At 38.8% G+C, this 20,146-nt stretch overlaps 1 protein-coding gene across 6 annotated transcripts in view; it reads left to right on the forward strand.

The window, feature by feature from the left end:
• The window catches only part of FAM120C (family with sequence similarity 120C), a 133,338-nt gene that overhangs the window by 66,327 nt on the left and 46,865 nt on the right, over window positions 1-20,146 (forward strand). For 5 of the 6 annotated variants that reach the window (XM_006068992.3, XM_025276953.2, XM_025276954.2 and 2 more), the window contains exons 5-9: window positions 4,839-4,938; window positions 5,506-5,582; window positions 6,031-6,311; window positions 7,102-7,375; window positions 8,003-8,174. In XM_006068992.3, the coding sequence (XP_006069054.1) occupies window positions 4,839-4,938; window positions 5,506-5,582; window positions 6,031-6,311; window positions 7,102-7,375; window positions 8,003-8,174 (904 nt within the window). The other variant, XM_044937229.1, reaches the window with a different exon arrangement.

Raw genomic sequence — 20,146 nt, forward strand, 5'->3', positions numbered from 1 at the left:
TGGAGAATACTCTTGAGAGTCCTTTGGACTGCAAGGAGATCAAACCTGTCAATCTGAAAGGAAATCAACCCTGATTATTAATTGGAACGAGTGTTACTGAAACCTGATGCAAAGAGACGAACCATTGGAAAAGACCCTGATACTGGGAAAGATTGAAGGCAAAAGGAGACGGAGGTGGCAGAGGATGAGATGGTTAGATAGCATCAGCAACTCAGTGGACATGAATTTGAGCAAACTCCCAGAGATAGTAGAAGACCGAGGAACCTGGCATGCTGCAGTCCATGGGATTGCAGACTCAGACATGACTTAGAGACTCAACAGCAACAACAATATTCCATTGTTTGTAAATGGAGGAAAAATTTTGTACATGCTCAATTGAGTGTTGAATATTTTTAATGTTATAGCTTTTGCTTGCCTTTGTAACTTAATAACAAGAATCCCCCTTTGACTAAACAAAACAAAATTGTTTAATAGTGATTTTGCTTCTAATTCCATCCTAAATGTTTTACAATATTTCCTAGTCCTCTTTATATGTCTAATGTGGTAGTCAGCTCAGTGTAGTCATCTTTAACTTGCTTTTTCCACTTAACATTATGTCTTAAACCATTCTTCATTGTTGCTATATAATTTTCACAAATATTTTAACAGTTATAGAATTATCAGAACTCTTTTAAACAAACATACAAAATCTGCTAGGTAAACAGCATCAAATTATGAATTTCTACTCTGCTACTTGTGGCCTCTGTAGATCTATTAATGAAAAGGTTAGGGGCTTCCATGGTGGTCCAGTGATTAAGAATCCACCTGCTAACACAGGAGACTTGGGTTCAATCCCTGGTTCCGGAAGATTCCACATACCACAGGGCAACTAAGCCCATGTGCCATAACTACTGAAGCCCTCGCACTCTAGAGCCTGTGCTCTGCAACAAGATTAGTCACCACAATGAGAAACTTGCACTCCACAACTAGGGAATGTCCATGCAGCAATGAAGACCAGTGCAGCCAAAAAAATTAATTAATTAAAAAATAAATATGTAAAACAAAAAGAAAATGGTAGGGCTTAATTAAATATGATCATATGTAAAATATTGAGTAAACTTCTATAGATAAGTCCCATGTTAGCAGAATGTCAGTATGAATAAACCATTCTTTGTCCCCACAGAACTTGAGGTTAATGGGGAAGGTTGAAGCAAATAAATAAGTACAACAAAGGAAAAAATAATAAAGTTTTCATAGAATGAAAGATTTCATAGAATTGGTGCCCCTTGAAGGAAAAGTAAATGTTTAGCTTTCGGGGAACAGAGCAGAGTGGGACAGTGAGGGAAGTACATGTGATTCAGTATTTCAGGGTATTGGGTCATAGATGTATACTCACTGACACATAATAATTTATAAGACATACTGTTAAGTGCAAAAGGCAATTTGAAAAACAATATACAATTCCACTTATGTGAAAAAAAAAACAAAGCTGTATTTATTTACATATGTGTGTGTGTGTATAAACAGCCAAAGTTATGACAGGACACATACCAAACTGGTTACATTGGTCACTTTGGGGAAGGGATGAGGGTACAGAGGTAGAGATATTAAGGAAGGTTCTGTGTATGGCTTGTGTGTCTAAAATGAGGCTAGATTACCTGGACATCTTAATATCTGTATTTGTGTGCCTGGTGGTTTAGTCGGTTAGTCATCTCCAACTCTTTGCAACCCCATGGACTGTAGCCCACCAGGTTTCTCTGTTACTTAGCACACATGCATTGATGATGAGAGTATAACTTGAGACATCTGCATCTGAAAGAGGTTTATATCATGTGTCAAGAGTCTATGAAAATGACTATATCCTTTGACCTAGTAATTCCACTTCTAAAAATATCTCCTATGAAATAACCTAAGAAACATGTAAAAATATGCTTATTAGAACATTATTTATAATTAGAAATGACTTTAATATCTTACATTCTATCTGATGAAATATTATAAAGGTCATAAATTATATTCAAGAGGATTTTAAAATTACATTGGAAAACTCCCTTCTCAATCATCCCCAATCCCACAGAGATAAGTGGTATTTTCTATTGCCATAAGTAAGTTTCACTTCTGTGCATGTATGCTAAGTCACTTCAGTAGTGTCTGACTCTGTGCGACCTTGTGGACTGTAGCCTGCCAGGCTCCTCTGTCCATTAGATTCTCCAGGCAAGAATACTGGAGTGGGTTGCCATGCCCTCCTCCAGGAGATCGTCCCGACCCAGGGATGGAACCCAGGTCTCTTATGTTTCCTGCATTGGCAAGCAGGTTCTTTACCACTAGTGCCACCTGTGAAGCCCAAGTTTCACTTCTATTTGGACTTTCAGTTCAGTCAATTCAGTTGCTCAGTCATTTCTGACTCTTTGCAATCCCATGGACTACAGCACGCCAGGCCTCCCTGTCCATTGCCAACTCACAGAGTTTACTCAAACTCATGTCCATTGAGTCGGTGATGCCATCCAACCATTTCATCCTCCATCATCCCCTTCTCCTGCCTTCAGTCTTTCCCAGCATCAGGGTCTTTTCCAATGAGTCAGCTCTTCACATCAGGTGGCCAAAGTATTGGAGTTTCATCTTCAACATCAGTTCTTCCAATGAACACTCAGGGCTAATCTCCTTTAGGATGGACTGGTTGGATCTCCTTGCAGTCCAAGGGACTCTCAAGAGTCTTCTCCAACACCACAGTTCAAAAGCATCGATTCTTTGGTGCTCAGCTTTCTTTATAGTCCAACTCTCACATCCATACATGACCATTGGAAAAACCATAGCTTTGACTAGACAGACCTTTGTTGGCAAAGTAATGTCTCTGCTTTATAATATGCTGTCTAGGTTGGTCATAACTTTTCTTCCAAAGAGCAAGCATCCTTTAATGTCATGGCTGTAGTCACCATCTGCAGTGATTTTGGAGCCCAAGAAAATAAAGTCTATCACTGTTTCCATTGTTTCCCCATCTATTTGCCATGAAGTGATGGGACCAGATGCCATGATCTTAGTTTTCTGAATGTTGAGTTTCAAGCCAACCTTTTCACTCTCCTCTTTCACTTTCATCAAGAGACTCTTTAGTTCTTCTTTGCTTTCTGCCATGAGTGTGTTGTCATCTGCGTATCTGAGGTTATTGATATTTCTCCCAGCAATCTTGATTCCAGCTTGTGCTTCATCCAGCCCAGCATTTCTCATGATGTACTCTGCATTTAAGTTAAATAAGTAGGGTGACAGTATACAGCCTTGACATACTCCTTTCCCTATTTGGAACCAGTCTGTTGTTCCATGTCCAGTTCTAACTGTTGCTTCCTGACCTGCATACAGATTTCTCAAGAGGCAGGTCAGGTGGTCTGGTATTCCTCTCTCTTTAAGAATTTTCCTGAGTTTGATGTGATCCACACAATCAAAAGCTTTGGCATAGTCAATAAAGCAGAAGTTGATATTTTTCTGGAACTCTTTTTATGATCCAACAGATGTTGGCAATTTGATCTCTGCTTCCTCTGCCTTTTCTAAATCCACCTTGACCATCTAGAAGTTCATGGTTCACATACTGTTGAAGCCTGGCTTGGAGAATTTTGAGCATTACTTTACTAGCGTGTGAGATGAGTGCACTTGTGCATATGTACTCTTTTGTCTGCTTCTCCTTTCACTCATTATGTCTGAGATTAGTCCGTATTGTTGCATGTATCAGTCCTTTGTTCTTTATTACTGTACAGTTTTTTTAATCATATGTATATATCATAATTTATCCATGCTTCTGTTGATAGAAGTATTTCTAGTTTGGTGCTATTAAATAAAGCTGTTGTTAGTATTCTTGTTTATATTTTTGGTAGATATATGTACTTATTTTTCCTGGATAAATACTTAAGAGTAGGATTGCTATGCCATATGGCAAATATATGTTTAGCGTAATAAGAAACTTCCAAACTGTTTTCTCAGCTCTACCTATGTATATTCCTACAAGCAGTGTATTGGACTTCCAGTCAGTCCATATCCTTGCCAGGGCTAGATATTTATAATCTTAAATTTTAACCATTCTGGAGGATATATAGTGATTTCACATTATGGATTTTCTGTATGTTTAAGTGGTTTTGGTTGTAATGTTCATACCTTTTGAACCAGTAATTCCACTTTGGGAACATTTTCCTAAGGACATAATTTGAAATCCAGAAAAACTTTTATGTACATATATGTTCTTTGTTGTGTAACTTATAATAGCCAAATGTGAGAAATAAGTGAGACATTGGGTATTAGAGAAGTAGTTAAATAATTTATGATACACTTACAATGATAAAATATTCAGCCATTCAGAATTATCTTGTACTGTAATAAAAGCAAGACATGAAATTTTACATAGAGTATGGTATCAACTATGGGAAAAAAAATAAATGTTAGGTTGGTCAAAAAGTTTGTTTGAGTTTTTCCATAAGCTATTACAGAAATGTATTAAAATAGACTAGCTGTACTTCAACCGCCAAAAAAATGAATTTTAAAAATCAGTGGAAGGAAACACATCAAAATACCTTTGGGTGATGGTACCGTGTAGTTTTTTTCTATCTTTATGTATTTTTTCTAATGATCATGTAAGAATTTTAGAATAGCACAAAATGTAAGTAAACTTTTTAAACAATTTTTTTAAGTATTTGAGCTTTAATGTTCTATAATACTCTCTCCCTACCTAATCTTTTCTGCAGCATAAAAAAAAATTGCTCTCTTGGGTTTCTTTAAACATTTTATTTCTGTGACTATTTTGAATCTCAAATTATAAATTGCATGAAAAAGGCACACTCGTGTTATTTCTCCTTCTGAACATCTGATATTCCTATATCCAGTCCAGGACAGAAGATAAAATAGAACGATTCAAGAAAGCGGTTGAGTACTATTCAGTTACAACCAAACTCTCTTCACTGCCAGTGGGGCCCTCCTTTCTAGGTAAGGCTTCCATCTGACCCCGGGCTGCTCTTTATGTAGAAGAAACTGAGTCTCTCAGAACTCCTGGGACAGAGTGTAATCACTTATTTGTATTGCACCCTCCTAGAAGTTATTCCTATTTGATAGACATTTGCCTTTTGATTTCCATAATAAGAGAGGTGACATGAAACAGGGCCCTCATTTCTTGAATTTATAGATGGGATCCAATGCCATTTCCTTAGCTTGGGCTTCTTCTGGTGCTAATCTCTATTGTGGCCTGGTATATGTAAAATTGCCCCGTCTGTGGGGGTCAGGCCTGAATTTGAATTCTACCTCTGTTATGTACTCACTGTGTGATCTTTGCAAGTCACATTTACATGAAATGTGGCTCATGATACCTCCTTAATAGAGTTGTTATCAGAAGAAATAATTTTATGTAAGGTTGTTAGTGTAGCTTGTAGTAGCTGTTCAATAAATTGTAACTCATATATTCATAATAATTTCTCAGATGATATGAGGTTACCAGAATGTAACAGAGTAGAATTATTAGGATTGACTAAAGGAGATAGCGCTTTCTCTTTGCTTCAGGTTTTCGAAATAATCGCCTTGGAAATCCTCCCATTCCACGAAATCAAATGGGCACTCTCTCTGCTGGGAAGCCAATGGTAAGTATCTTTTAAGAAGCTTGAGACCGTTTGATAGCATTAGACTAGGATTGTTTCCTAATTTTTATAATCTTGAGTTAAGGAGTTCGGGTGATTCAGTATTATCAGAATGTCAAGGTTTTATATACCTATGTCACGTTCTCAACTTGAGGCTGGCAGACTCTAAAGAAAACATTCAAATCAGCAACCACTAGGTCATTGTGAATGTAGATTAGCTAATATTGAAAGAATGACTCTAGGAGACATAGATTGGTCTGTTGTCCTGCCTTTGAAGGATTCTGTCCATACATCACTGTTAGAATTATTTCTTGTTATTCTCAGTATGTTCTTTGTATCCCAACAATTCCAGCTACTGGCCTCATCCACTGTGTCACAACCTTTGGGGGAACCATCTTGGAGCCTGGTAAAATGTTAAATAAATAGCTTTTGTGTCTGTTTCATCCTTTAGTTTTCTCACCACGTGCCCCAGAAAATGAAATATCCACCACCATTCCCAGTGGGACCCAACTCCTCTCTTCTCTTCTCCCCCCATGCTTTGGGGGAATCCCATGCTTTTTCTGAGGATTCCATGCTGCAGGACAGCCCCTTTGCCAATTGGGCTATCTCTTATGATTCCTCTGCATCCCAGTTTCCCAATTACCTGACTTCCAAAGCCTCAACTCCTTTGGGACCAGACTCTTCCCACTCCTCTTCCTCGGATGGTGATGAGCCAGAAGGAGCCAGCTCTGAGTAAGTAACTATACAGGCACCCCAGAGAATAGATTTCTGAAGTACTTTTAACCTAGGTAGGGAATGTGGGAAAGTGTATGTTCCTGGCTTTTTTCTGTGACTCTTTGCACTTAAGTGAAGTAGGAAAACTCTATGTTTTTGTCACTTCATGATCACTTGGACCCTGTACAGGTAATAATTTTCAGATACCCAGGCCACTGAGGTAGAAGACAGCATAGCAGCTGGCTAGGGACGCCCTGGTAGGGGTGCGCTATGTATCACGTCTGTCATCTCTCGGTTTGTGAATAACAGTAGATTGAACATTAAAAAAATTGAAAGGTTTTATAGAGTTGAAATATTAGAACAGTTGAGTATGCAGTTATATTGCTTGGTAACTAAAAAAGGGTAGCTAAAAAGGTTCTGGGGATCAAAACAGTGAGATTTTGTATAATAACATTTCTCTTAGATTATTCTTCCAAGCAGATTATTCCTGGAAGACAGAGCCACTTTGAGGTTTTAATTATAGTTATTTCCTTAGAACATAAGCAGACTTTAAACATGACTTTTATAAGGTATAAAGGACTCAGAATGGAGCCCATGACTTTTGATTGCTTTGGTTTGTATCTGAAGAAAGAAGCTAGGAGGATAGTGATGGCCACTGAGAGGAATGGTATCAGATCCAGTGCTAACCCAGTGTCCTGGCTTCTAGAGGGTTTGTAAGATTCCTTGTAATCAGAATAGACATCTTGAGTTGAAATATCTTTATTAACCTCCTTTCTGTTTTCCACACTTATCTTTTTAAACCTTTTAGTCGCATCACAGAAACACTTCAGCAGCAGCCTGGATGGGAGGATCCAAATAGTGACAGAGGGTCTTGGGTAGAGCCCATTGATGCTGGAGTTTCAAATGCCAGCCTGGGTGATGGTGAGCCCCACATCCCATCTCTGCTGTCTATGTCTACAAGGAACCATATGGACATCACCATTCCACCCTTACCTCCAGTAGCTCCAGAAGTCTTGCGGGTTGCTGAACACAGACATCGAAGGGGTCTTATGTACCCATATATCTACCATGTCCTCACTAAGGTGAAAGAACACACTTACCTCCCTGCTCTCTGCACTGTACTTCAACTTCCTAGGACTGTAGGTTACCAGAGAAAAGTCTGACCTTTGTATCTGAAAGGAGATCAAAAGAGACCAAGTGTGCTAGGGCCCTTCATGTGTCAAGGGTCTTTAGTGAGGTGAGACCAGCAAAAGATGGGACTGTGCAGGAAATGAGGCCTAGAGGAGAAGGGTAATTGTGAGATTTTGGAGAAGACAATGTACCATGTTTGTCAAGTCTGGTCTAGGGATGAACACACTCTAAGAAGAGGCATTATACCCTTGGTCTTTACCTCTCCCTCTACTTCTCCTGAGCTATTCCCCTCCTCTAGCCTTACCATACAAATCCATTCCCCAGCAGAATGTCTAAGATAAATTTTCCCCATTTAGTCAGCTGTAGTTAATCATAGCAGAGACTTTAAAAATGGAATAGCTTTAAGCTGTCTAATACTCAGCTGGGCTCTTACAACTTCTTTTTAGTCTGAAATTTTGTCTAAATAAAAGTAGAAAATTTAATAGCTAGGCTACAGTTCATTACTTGTTCTTCTCAGCTCAATTCCAAACCTTGAGGTAACTCATTCTTTCCTTTTTCCTGAACCATTTTCTTTTTAGGGTGAGATTAAGATTCCTGTATGTATTGAAGATGAGTGTAACATGGAGCTTCCTCCAGCTGCCATCCTGTTCCGGTCAGCTCGTCAATATGTATACGGGGTTCTTTTCAGTCTGGCAGAGACACAGCGGAAAATGGAACGCCTGGCCATACGGCGGCGGCTACCTGTAGAAGGTAAATGTGGTTCTAGCTTTGGCAGTTCTCTGAAAGCTTTGACTCAGAACAAAAATGTCTATGCAAGCACATCATACTTATGGCTGTGGAACAGTCTTTGAGAAAGTGCATAATTCACCAGAATACATATTGGTTCAGTTCAGTTCAGTCGCTCAGTCGTGTCGATTCTTTGCGACCCCATGAATCGCAGCACGCCAGGCCTCCCTGTCCATCACCAACTCCCGGAGTTCACCCAGACTCACGTCCATCGAGTCAGTGATGCCATCCAGCCATCTCATCCTCTGTCGTCCCCTTCTCCTCCTGCCCCCAATCCCTCCCAGCATCAGAGTCTTTTCCAATGAGTCAACTCTTCGCATGAGGTGGCCAAAGTGAAATACATTAACTTAAGCTCAAATTCTTTAATTGTTAAGCATTCAAAGTAACTATTACTTATAAGATCCGTGCTGAACTTTGGGAATGTGGAGATGTATCTGATGTAGTCTCTCCTCCTCAGTGTGGTTTTTGTTTTGAGATTCGATCTTGTAGGTAATTAGAGCCATTGAGATGTTTTAAGCTCCAGAGTAATATGGTCAAATTAATACATTCAAAGGAACCAACTAGATTTCTGCTTATGGGAAGATGGAGTAGATGTATTTTTACCTATTCCTCCTGCTAAATAAAACTAAAAGCTAAGGATATTCTATATTAAAAAGCACAAGATGCTCTAGAAGGTGAAGAGGTGACAGATTGCCTAAGGGCCTTGGGCTCTAAGGAATGAAGCAGTAGTAAGTTCCCTTGGTTTTCCCTGTGTTTTACATAGCCCATGCTGGGTACAGGACAAGCTCACAGCCCAAAAATGCCAACAGCTACAGACCAAGAAAACCAAGTATTTTGGTTTTCTCTAGCCAAAGTACCCAAAGGAACAACCTAGCAATACAGAAAGCGTTTAGATAATAACCATTCTACTCCAGCCAAACACTATAGAAAAGCTATAACCTACTTTTGCCCCAACCAACAAAGGCCAAATGAAGAACCTGGAATTCTACCTTTGCCATACTATAAGAAGGTATGCCACCTACACCCACTGTGGAGGTGACAGACATAGCCAGGTGGGAAGCTAGGACTTCTTCTCCCACTTGCCAGTAAAGAGACAGCATCCTCCTTCACCCACCAGAGTGTTAACAGAAAAGACCTGCTAAAACACAAAATTTAAATAAGATCCAGAGTCTCTTAAAATCATACCCAAAATATCAAGGTTTGAATTGAAAATCCCTCATTATACCTAGAACCAGAAAGATTTCAAACTGAGATCTCAAACTGAGTAAAGAAAATCAATAGATTTGTGTTATCAATAGAAAATGAAATCATTGTAACACAACTGATTAAATTACCTGCTAAGGATTTCAGAGCAGCCATGAGAGAGAAATGCTTTGACAAACAATTTTGAACATTGTTTTTCTTCTTTCTATTTATTAATTTTTTAGCCACACTTCTTGGCTTGTGGGATCTTATTTCCCCAACCAGGGACTGAATCCAGGCCCCTGGCAGTGAAAGCATCAAGTACTAACCACTGGACTGCTGGGGAATTCCCTGAACATTCTTAATGCAAATTAAAAACGGAAAGTCTTAGCAAAGAGATCTAATATACAAAGAAGAATAAATGGAAATTAAGAATTAAGAGATACAATAACTGAAATAAAGTACACAAAGGATGGGTTAAACTGCAGATTGGAGACAACAGAGAAAATAATTTTGAACCTAGAGAAAGAAAAACAGAAATTATCTAGTCTCAATAACAGAAAATAGACTGAAAAATGAACAGTGATCAGTGGAATTATAATAAAAGATCTAATATTTGTGTAAATCAGAGTCTCAGAAGGAGAAAAGAATTACTTAAATAATAGTTTAAATATTCTCAAATTTGGCAAAAACAAGCCTACAGAGTCAAGAAGCTGAAAGTGAAAGTTGCTCAGTCGTGTCTGACTCTTTGCAACCACATGGACTATACAGGCTGTGGAATTCTCCAGGCCAGAATACTAGAGTGTGTATCCTTTCCCATCTCCAGGGGATCTTCCCAACCCACGGATCAAACCCAGGTCTCCTGCATTGCAGGCAGATTCTTTACCTGCTGAGCCACAAGGGAAGCCCAAGAATACTGGAGTGGGTAGCCTATCCCTTCTCCAGTGGATCTTCCTGACCCTGGAATCAAACCAGGGTCTCCTGCATTGCAGGTGGATTCTTTACCAACTGAGCTATCAGGGAAGCCCCAAAGTGAAAGTGAAAGTTGCTCAGTTGTGCCTGACTCTTTGCAACCCCATGAACTACTAGTCCATGGAATTCTCCAGGCCAGAATATTGGGGTGGGTAGCCTTTCCCTTCTCCAGGGGATCTTGCCAACCCAGGGATTGAACCCAGGTATCCCACATTGCAGGCACATTCTTTACCAGCTAAGCCACCAGGGAAGCTGAATGAGTTATAAATAGTATAAACCCAAAGAAATCATGACGAGATAGATTACAGTCAACCCCTTCCAAATCTAAAGACAGGAAAAATGCTTTTGTATTGATGTATACTTGAATTATTATGTTGTGTAGGTTTTAGGTGTACAGCAAAATTGGTTCCGATATATATATATATATATATATATATTCTTTCCCATTATAGATATTGAACATATTTCAACATAGTTCCCTGTGCTATATATATATATATATATATATATATATATGGTAGGTCCTTGTTGGTTATCTACTTTATATATAGTAGTGTGTATCTATGAGAGGGTAACAGGCAGAAAGGGCAGGAGTCTACAAACAGAAGAAATAGGCTGCAAATGTCAGACATTTTTTATCTCTCTCTTAAGCAGCAGAAGGAAATTTTCCCTTCTTTATACAAAATTAAAAGGAGGGTTCTCTTAAAATTTTGTGTTGCCATGATGGCACCTGGTTCCACCTAATCTTAACTTTTCTCAAACTTTGAGCTAACCAATGCTTTTTTCTTATGGAAATGGTTTTCTTAAGGTATGTTACTGAACTATGAATTTACTCTATACTCTGTCTTTCTTAAGACTCAGAACCTCAGAACTGATAATGGCTCAGCAAACCAGTATGTTTTACTCATATATTGTTCTCCTAATCTATGTTAATGAAACTATATGTTTACTTGGAAACCTACCTTTCTTCAAGATTCATGTCAATCGTTTTATAACCCAGGATGACTTACCTTGTGCTAGTGTTATCTCAAAATGCATGTTGTGGGTGAGGGGCCTGGTGCCACTCTGAGTTTTGAGACATTTCCTTTCTCTAATTAACTGCCTGCTGACAGGTATATAACATACTGCTAAAGGCTAGCAGTGGGGCACTCTTTCTGCCCCCTTCTGATGTCTATGTCAGAAGATTTCTCTATCTCTTTTATACTTTAATAAAATTTTATCACACAAAAGCTCTGAGCGATCAAGCCTTGTCACTGGCCCCAGATTGAATTCCTCTCCTCTGGAGGCCAAGAATCCCAGTGTCTTTCATGGCTCAGCAACAGGCTTTCATCTATTAATCCCAAACTCCTAATTTATCTCCCCCTTCCCCCTTTGATAACTGTAAGTTTGTTTTCAAAGCCTGTGTGTATGTTTCTGTTTTGTAAATAAGTTCCTTTATATCATTATTTATATATTCCACATATAAGTGATATCATATGATATTTGTCTTTCTCTGTCTGACTTATTTCACTAAGCATAATATTCTCTAAGTCCATCCATGTTGCTGCAAATGGTAGATTTTCAATCTTTTTATGGCTGAGAAATATAACTATGTATGTTGTTGTTGTTGTTGTTGTTTAGTCGCCAAGTCGTGTATGACTCTTCATGAACCTGTGGGCGACAGCACGCCCAGCTTCCCTGTCCCTCACCATCTCCCGTAGTTTGGCCAAATTCATGTCCATTGAATCGGTGATGCCATCTAACCATCTGATATGCCATCTAACCATCTGATCCTCTGTCACCCTCTTCTGTCTTCAGTCTTTACCAACATCAGGGTCTTTTCTAGTGAGTTGGCTGTTTGTGTCAGGTGGCCAAAGTGTTGGAACTTCAGCTTCAACATCAGTCCTTCCAAAGAATATTCAAGGTTGATTTTCTTCCAGATTGACTGGTTTGATCTCCTTGCTTTCCAAGGGACTCTCAAGAGTCTTCTCCAGCACCACAGTTCAGAAGCATCAATTCTTCAGTTCTCTGCCTTCTTTATTGTCCAGCTTTCACATCTGTGCCTGACTACTGGAAAGACCTTAGTCTTGCCTCTACCGACCTTTGTCAGCAAAGTGATGTCTGCTTTTTAACACACTGTCTAGGTTCGCCATAGCTTCCCTGCCAAGAACCAATCGTCTTCTAATTTCATGGCTGCAGTCACCATCTGCAGTGATTATAGAGCCCAAGAACAGGAAATCTGTCACTGCTCCCACCTTCTCCCCTTCTATTTGCCTTGAAGTAATGGGACTAGATGCCATGATCTTAGTTTTTTTAATAGTTTAGTATAGTCAATGAAACAGAGGTCGATGTTTTTCTGGAGTTCCCTTACCTTCTCTATGATTCAGTGAACGTTGGCAATTTGATCTTTTGTTCCTCTGCCTTTTCTAAACCCAGCTTGAACATCTGGAATTTCTCAGCTCACATAATGCTGAAGCTTATCTTGGAGTATTTTGAGCATAACCTTACTAGCATGAGAGATGAGTGTAATTGTCCAGTGGTTTGAACATTCTTTAGTACTGCCCTTCTTGGGACTTGGAAAGTGGATTGACCTTTTCCAGTCATATGGCCACTGCTGCATTTCCCAAATTTGCTGACATATTGAGTACAGCACTTTAATAATCATCATTTAGGATTTTAAATAGCTCTGCTGAAATTCCATCACATCCCCTAACTTTATTGGCAGGAGTGCTTCCTAAGGCCTACTTGACTTCACATTCCAGAATGTCTGGCTCTGAGTGAGAAACTACACCATTGTGGTTATTAAGATCCGGGTCATTAAGATCCTTTTTGTACATTTCTTCTGCATATCTTTCCATCACTTCTTGAGCTCTTCAGCTTCTATTAGGTCTTTACCATTTCTGTCCTTTATTGTGCCCATCTTTGGATGAAATGTTCTTTTGATATTTCCAATTTTCTTGTAGAGATTTCCAGTCTTACCCTTTCTGTTGTTTTCCTCTGTCTCTTTGCATTGTTCATTGAAGAAGACCTTCTTGTCTGTCCTTGCTGTTCTCTGGAACTCTGTGTTTAGCTGGATGTATGTTTCCCTTTTTCCCTAGCCTTTTTTTTTTTAATTTTTATTTTATTTTTAAACTTTACACTATTGTATTGGTTTTGCCAAATATCAAAATGAATCCGCCACAGCTTTTCTTCTTTCCTCAGCTGTTTGTAAAGCCTCCTCAACCACTATGCCTTCTTGCCTTTGTTTTTGTTTGGCACGGTTTTGTTCACTGTCTCATGTACATTGTTATTTTGCATTGTTCATTGAAGAAGACCTTCTTGTCTCTCCTTGCTATTCTCTGGAACTCTGTGTTTAGTTGGATGTACGTTTCCCTTTCTCCCTAGCTTTTTGCTTTTCTTCTTTCCTCAGCTATTTGTAAAGCCTCCTCAGACAACCACTATGCCTTCTTGCCTTTGTTTTTCTTTGGCACGGTTTTGTTCACTGTCTCATGTACATTGTTACTTTGTCCATATTCTTCAGGCACTCTGTTTACTAGATCTAATCCCTTGAGTGTATTCGTCACCTCCACTGTATATTCATAGGGGATTGATTTAAGTTGTATCTGACTAGCTTCGTGGTTTTCCCCACTTTCTTTAGTGTAAGCCTGAATTTTTCTATGAGAAGCTGATGATCTGAGCCACAGTCAGCTCCAGATCTTGTTTTTTCCGACTGTATACAGCTTCTCCATCTTCGGCTACAAAGAAAGAATGTAATCAGTCTGATTTCAGTATTGACCATTTGGTGATGTCCATGTGTAAAGTTGTCTCTTACGTTGTTGAAAAAGGGTGTTTGCTATGACCAGTGCATTCTCTTGGCAGAGTTCTGTTAGCCTTTGCCCTGCTTCATTTTGTATTTGAAGGCCAAACTTGCCTGTTACTCCAGGTATCTCTTGACTTCCTGCTTTTGCATTCCAATCCCCTATGATGAATGTGCTGTGTGCTATGCTTATTCGCTCAGTTGTGTCCAACTCTTTGTGACCTATATAGCCCAATAGGCTCCTATATCCATGGGGATTCTCCAGGCAAGAATACTGGAGTGGGTTGCCATGCCCTCCTCCAGGGGATCTTCTGAACACAGGATCGAGCTCAGGTCTCCCGATTACAGGTAGATTCTTTACCGTCTGAGCCATCAGGAAAGCCTATGATGAAGAGGACATTTTTTTTGTTTGCTTCTGTGTCTTGGCTATTGAAAATAGTGCTCCTGTGAACATTGGGATGCATGTCTCTTTTCAAATTAGAGTTTTCATCTTTTCTGGATATATGCCCAGGAGTGCAATAGCTGGATAATATATATGGTAACTCTATTTTGAGTTTTTTAAGGAACCCCGGTATGGTTCTTCATGGTGGTTGCAACAATTTATGTTCCAATGATAAGTGTAGCAGGGTTCTCTTTTCTCCACACCCACTCCAGCATCTATTATTTATACACTTAAAAACTTTTTCTTTGGAGTATAAGTGCTTTAGAATGTTGTGTTAATTTCTGCTGTACAACGAAGTGAATCAGCTATATGTATGCATATATACCCTCCCTCTTAGGACTTCCTCCCACCCCATGCCCAACCCACCCATCTAGGTCATCACAGAGCACTGAGCTGAACTCCCTGTGCTATATAGCAGGTTCCCACTAGCTATCTGTTTTACACATAAGCAAAGCAAAGTGAAATCACTCAGTCGTGTCCAACTCTTTGCGACCCCGTGGACTGTAGCCTACCAGGCTCCTCAATCCACGGAATTCTCCAGGTAAGAATACTGGAGTGGGTTACCATTTCCTTCTCCAGGGGATCTTCCCGACCCAGAGATTGAACCTGGGTCTCCCACATTACAGGCAGACGCTTTACTATCTGAGCCACCAGGGAAGCCCCAATGTATATGTTTTACACATAGTAGTGTATATATGTAAATCCTAATCTCCCAATTCATCCCACCCTTCCCTTCCCCCCCATGTCCATAGGTCCATTCTCTATGTCTCTGTCTCTATTCCTGCCTTAGAAATAGGTTCATCTGTATCATTTTTCTAGATTGCATATATATGCATTGAGTTTTTAATGATGGCTCTTCTGACTGGTGTGAGGTGATATATCATTGTAGTTTTGATTTGCATTTCTCTAATAATTAGCAATGCTGAGCATTTTTTTTTTTCATGTGCCTTTTGGCCATCTTTATGTCTTCTTTAGAGAAATGTCTATTTAGATCTTCTGCCCACTTTTTGATTGGGTTGTTTGGTTTTTCAGTACTGAATTGTATGATCTGTTTGTGTAGTTTGGAAATGAAACCCTTGTCCATCCTAAGACAGAAAAATTATTGAAAGCAGCCAGAGAGAAACGATGCTTTACATATAGGGGAAAATAATACAAATAAAGGCTGATCTTTCATCAGAAGTCATGGAGTCCCTTCTGCCTTTATAAAAGTAAAGGCTCCACTGTTAAAGGATGTACACAAAAAATCTCACACAGTCCAAGACTCAGGACAGAAACAATAATTTGTAAAGAGGCTGGATCAGGCCAAGTGCTGATTTAGAGAGCCTCCCAGAGAGACAAGAGGTAATTGAAACATCATCGTGTGGACATCAAGCCAGCAGTAGCCATTTTGAGGAGTTCATCCTATCATGGGTATATTGGTGCTGATAAGTGCCATCTTGGAACCTTCCCTTTAGTTTATTAGTGCCTGGACCCAGCCCCACCCACCAGCCAATTAGCACCAGTCTTATGACATTCCAGGCCAGACAGATAGCTGGGCAGATACACAGACCTACCCACCAGTACACTGGCTGCTGTACTGAGCTGCCAGCCACACCAGGACCCAGCCCCATCCAGCTACAGGCCAACATCAACTCCAACACACTGGGACCTATCTCCACCCACAAATGGACCAGCACTAGCCCTAGGACCTGGCTTCACCTACTAGTGGATGGACAGCAGGTCCTGGACCCTCTGGGCTCCAGCCCCACCCATTAGCCTTTCAACACCAGCTCCAGGCCTAGAGACAAAGGACATTACATAATGAACAAAGGATCCATCCAAGAATATACAAAAATTATAAACATATATTACAGCCAACATAGCGACTAAATACATAAAGCAGATATTAAGAGACCTAAAGGGAGAAGTTGACTGTAGCATATTAATACTAGGGAACTTGAACATCCCACTTACATCAGTTGACAGATTATCCAGACAGAATATAAATGATACACTGGCCTTAAATGACACATTAGTCCAAATGGACTTAGTAGATATATAGAAGTTACATCCAAAAGTAGCAGAATACACATTATTTTCAAGTGTACATGGATCATTCTCCAGGATAGATCACATGCTGGGCCACAAGATAAGTCACAGTAATTTTAAGAAGATTGAAATCACATCAAGCATCTTTTCCAACCACAACAATATGAAGCTAGTTATTAACTACAAGGGGGAAAAAAAAAAGCCTGCAAAAAAAATCTCAAACATGGAGGTCAAAGGTTATGCTACTATAATAAATTGTAGCATAATAAATAATAATGGCATATATAAAGAATCAATGGATCAACTGAAGAATTCAAGAAGAAATCAAAGAATACCTAGAAACAAATGCAAATAGAAACACAGTGATTGAGTATATACGGTGGGATGCACCAAAAGCAGTTCTAAGAGGCACAGTGATGCAACCCAGCCTCAGGAAAAAGAAAAATCTGAAACAACCTAACCTTACACCTAAAGAAACTAGAAAATAGGAACAAAAACCCCAAAGGTAGTAGAAGAAATGATAAAAATCAGAACAGAAATAAATGCCATGGAGACTAAAAATAAGAAAGATCAATGAACTTAAGACCTTGTTCTTTGAAGTGATAAAATTGGTAAATTTTTGGCTAGATTCATCAAGAAAAATAGAGGGCCCAAATCAATAAAATCAGAAATGAAAAAGGAGCAGCTACAACCAACACCACAGAAATGAAAAAGATCATAAGAGATTACTATGGACAATTATACATCAATAAAATGGACAGCCTATATCAGGGGGAAGGTGGGAAGAGAGATTGGGAGTTTGGGATTGATATGTACATACTGCTATACTTAAAATAGATAAGCAACAAGAATCAGGGAACACTGGTCAGTACTCTGTAAAATAACCTAAATGGGAAAAGAATTTGAAAAAGAATAGGTACATGTATACGTATAGCTGAATCACTTTGCAGTATGCCTGAAACTAACACAACGTGGTTAACCAACTATATTCCAATATACAACAAAAATTTTTTTAATTAAATAAAATGGACAACTTAGAAGAAAGATAAATTCCTAGAGATGTACAATCTCCCAAGACTAAATCAGGAAGAAATAGAAAATATGAACAGGCCAATTTAATGAAATTGAATCAGTAATCAAAAACTCCCAACAAACAAGCACGTAAAGATTAAAATAAACCAGTAAAACACTGTAAAGCTATTATCCTCCAATTAAAAAAATTAAAATACCTGGGAATAAATCTAAGCAAAGTGTTAAAGGACCTATATTCAGGAAATTATAAGACTTTGATGAAAGAGAGTGAAGATGGCACAAACAGAAAGATATAATTGCTTGTGAAATGGAAGAGTTAATATTGTCAAAAACCATACTATCTAAGGTAATCTACAGATTCAATGCAATCCCTATCAAAATAGCAACAATGTTTTCCACAGAACTAAAACAACTCTAAAATTTATATGGAAATACAGAAGACCCAAATAGCCATAAAGTCTTAAAAACAAAAAAACATGGATAACAGTATGGTGTTTTTCCTTAAAAAACTAAAACTAGAACTACCATATGATCCAGTAATCCCACTCCTGTGCATATATCTGGAAAAGGTGAAAACTAATTTGAAAAGATATATGCAACCCAGTGGTTATAGCAACACTATATATAGTATCCAAGACATGAAAGCAGCCTAAATTTCTATCAACAGAGTAATGTATGAAGAAGATAATGGAATACACTCTCTCTCTCTCTCTCTCTCTCTCTCTCTCTCTCTGTCACACACACACACACACACACACACACACACACTAGGATATTACTCAAGCCATTAAAAAAGAATGAAATAATGCCATTTGCAGCAGTACAGATGGAACTAAAGATTCTCATACTAAGTGAAGTAAGTCAGACAGAGAAAGACAAATATCGTATGATACTCCTTAGTGTGGAAAATCTGAAAAGTGGTTCAAAAGAACTTATTTACAAAACAGAAACAGACTTACAGACTTCAAAAACAAACTTATGGTTACCAAAAGGGAAAGGCTGGGGAGAAGGGATAAATTAGGAGGTTGGGATTAACATAAACAGCGCTTGTGGTAAAGAACCTGCCTGCCAATGCAGGAGATAGAAGAGACATGGGTTCGATCCCTGGGTCAAGAAGATCCCCTGGAGGAGGAAATGGCAACCCACTCTGTATCCTTGCCTGGAAAATTCCATGGACAGAGGAGCCTGGTAGGTTACAGTCCTTGGGATCACAAAGAGTTGGACATGACTGAAGTGACTTAGCATGCATAGCATGCATGCATAAAGCAGATAATAAGGATCTACTGTGTAGCCCAGGGAACTCAACTTAATACTCTGTAATAACCTATATGAGAAAACAATCTGAAAAAGGACATACATATGTTATACATACTATGTAGTTATAATTATATATCTTGTATTATATATTCAGGTTCAGATTCTCTACCGCCTGGCTACCAGGGAAGCCTATATATAATGTGTATATATATGTATAAAATGGAATCACTTTGCTGTACACCTGACACTAACACAGTGTTGTAAATTTTAAAGAAAAGAACAAAACAGGAGGCATCACAATCCCCAATTTCAAACTGTATTACACACAAAGCTTCAATAATCAAAACAGAATGGTACTGCCACATAAACAGATATATGGGTCAATGGAACTGAATGAAGAGCCCATAAATGAACCCAAAAGAGGCAAAAATATGCAATGGTGAAAAGGACAGCCTCTTCAATAAATGGTGTTGGGAAAACTGGATAGCTACATGCAATGGATTAAACAGTTAAACATAACACCTGAAACCATAAAAACTTCTAAAAGAAACCTAAGCCCTATGTTCTTTGACATCAGTCTTAGGGTTTTTTTTTGTTTGTTTTTTTTTTTTTTTTGATATGTCTCCTCATGTTAGGTAAACAAAAACAAAAATAAACAAATGGGACTCCATCAAATTGAAAACTGCATAGCGTATGAAACTATCAACAAAACAGGAAGGCTATCCACTGAATTGGGAAAGATTTGTGAATGATCTATCCAACAATGGGTTAATATCCAAAATATACAAAGAATACTTACAACTCCACATCAAAAAGCCAACCCAATTAAATAATTGGCATAGGATCTGAATAGACATTTTTCTGTAGACATACTTATGGCCAACAGACATGTGAAAAAATGCTCAACTTCTCCAGTCATCAGGGAAATGCAAATCAAAACCACAGTGAGATATCACCTTACACCTTTCAGAATGGTTATTATCAAAAAGACAACAAATATTGGCAAAAGATGTGGAGGAAAGGGAACCCTTTTTTAAACTTTTATTTTATATTCGGGTATAGTTGATTTACAGTGTTGTGTTAGTTTCAGGCATACAGCAAAGTGAATCAGTTATCAGTTCAGTTCAGTTCAGTCTCTCAGTCGTGTCCGACTTTTTGCGACCCCGTGAATTGCAGCACGCCAGGCCTTCCTGTCCATCACCAACTCCCAGAGTTCACTCAAACTCACGTCCATCGAGTCGGTGATGC

The sequence above is a fragment of the Bubalus bubalis genome, chromosome X, assembly GCF_019923935.1.
Source record: "Bubalus bubalis isolate 160015118507 breed Murrah chromosome X, NDDB_SH_1, whole genome shotgun sequence".
NCBI lineage: Eukaryota > Metazoa > Chordata > Mammalia > Artiodactyla > Bovidae > Bubalus > Bubalus bubalis.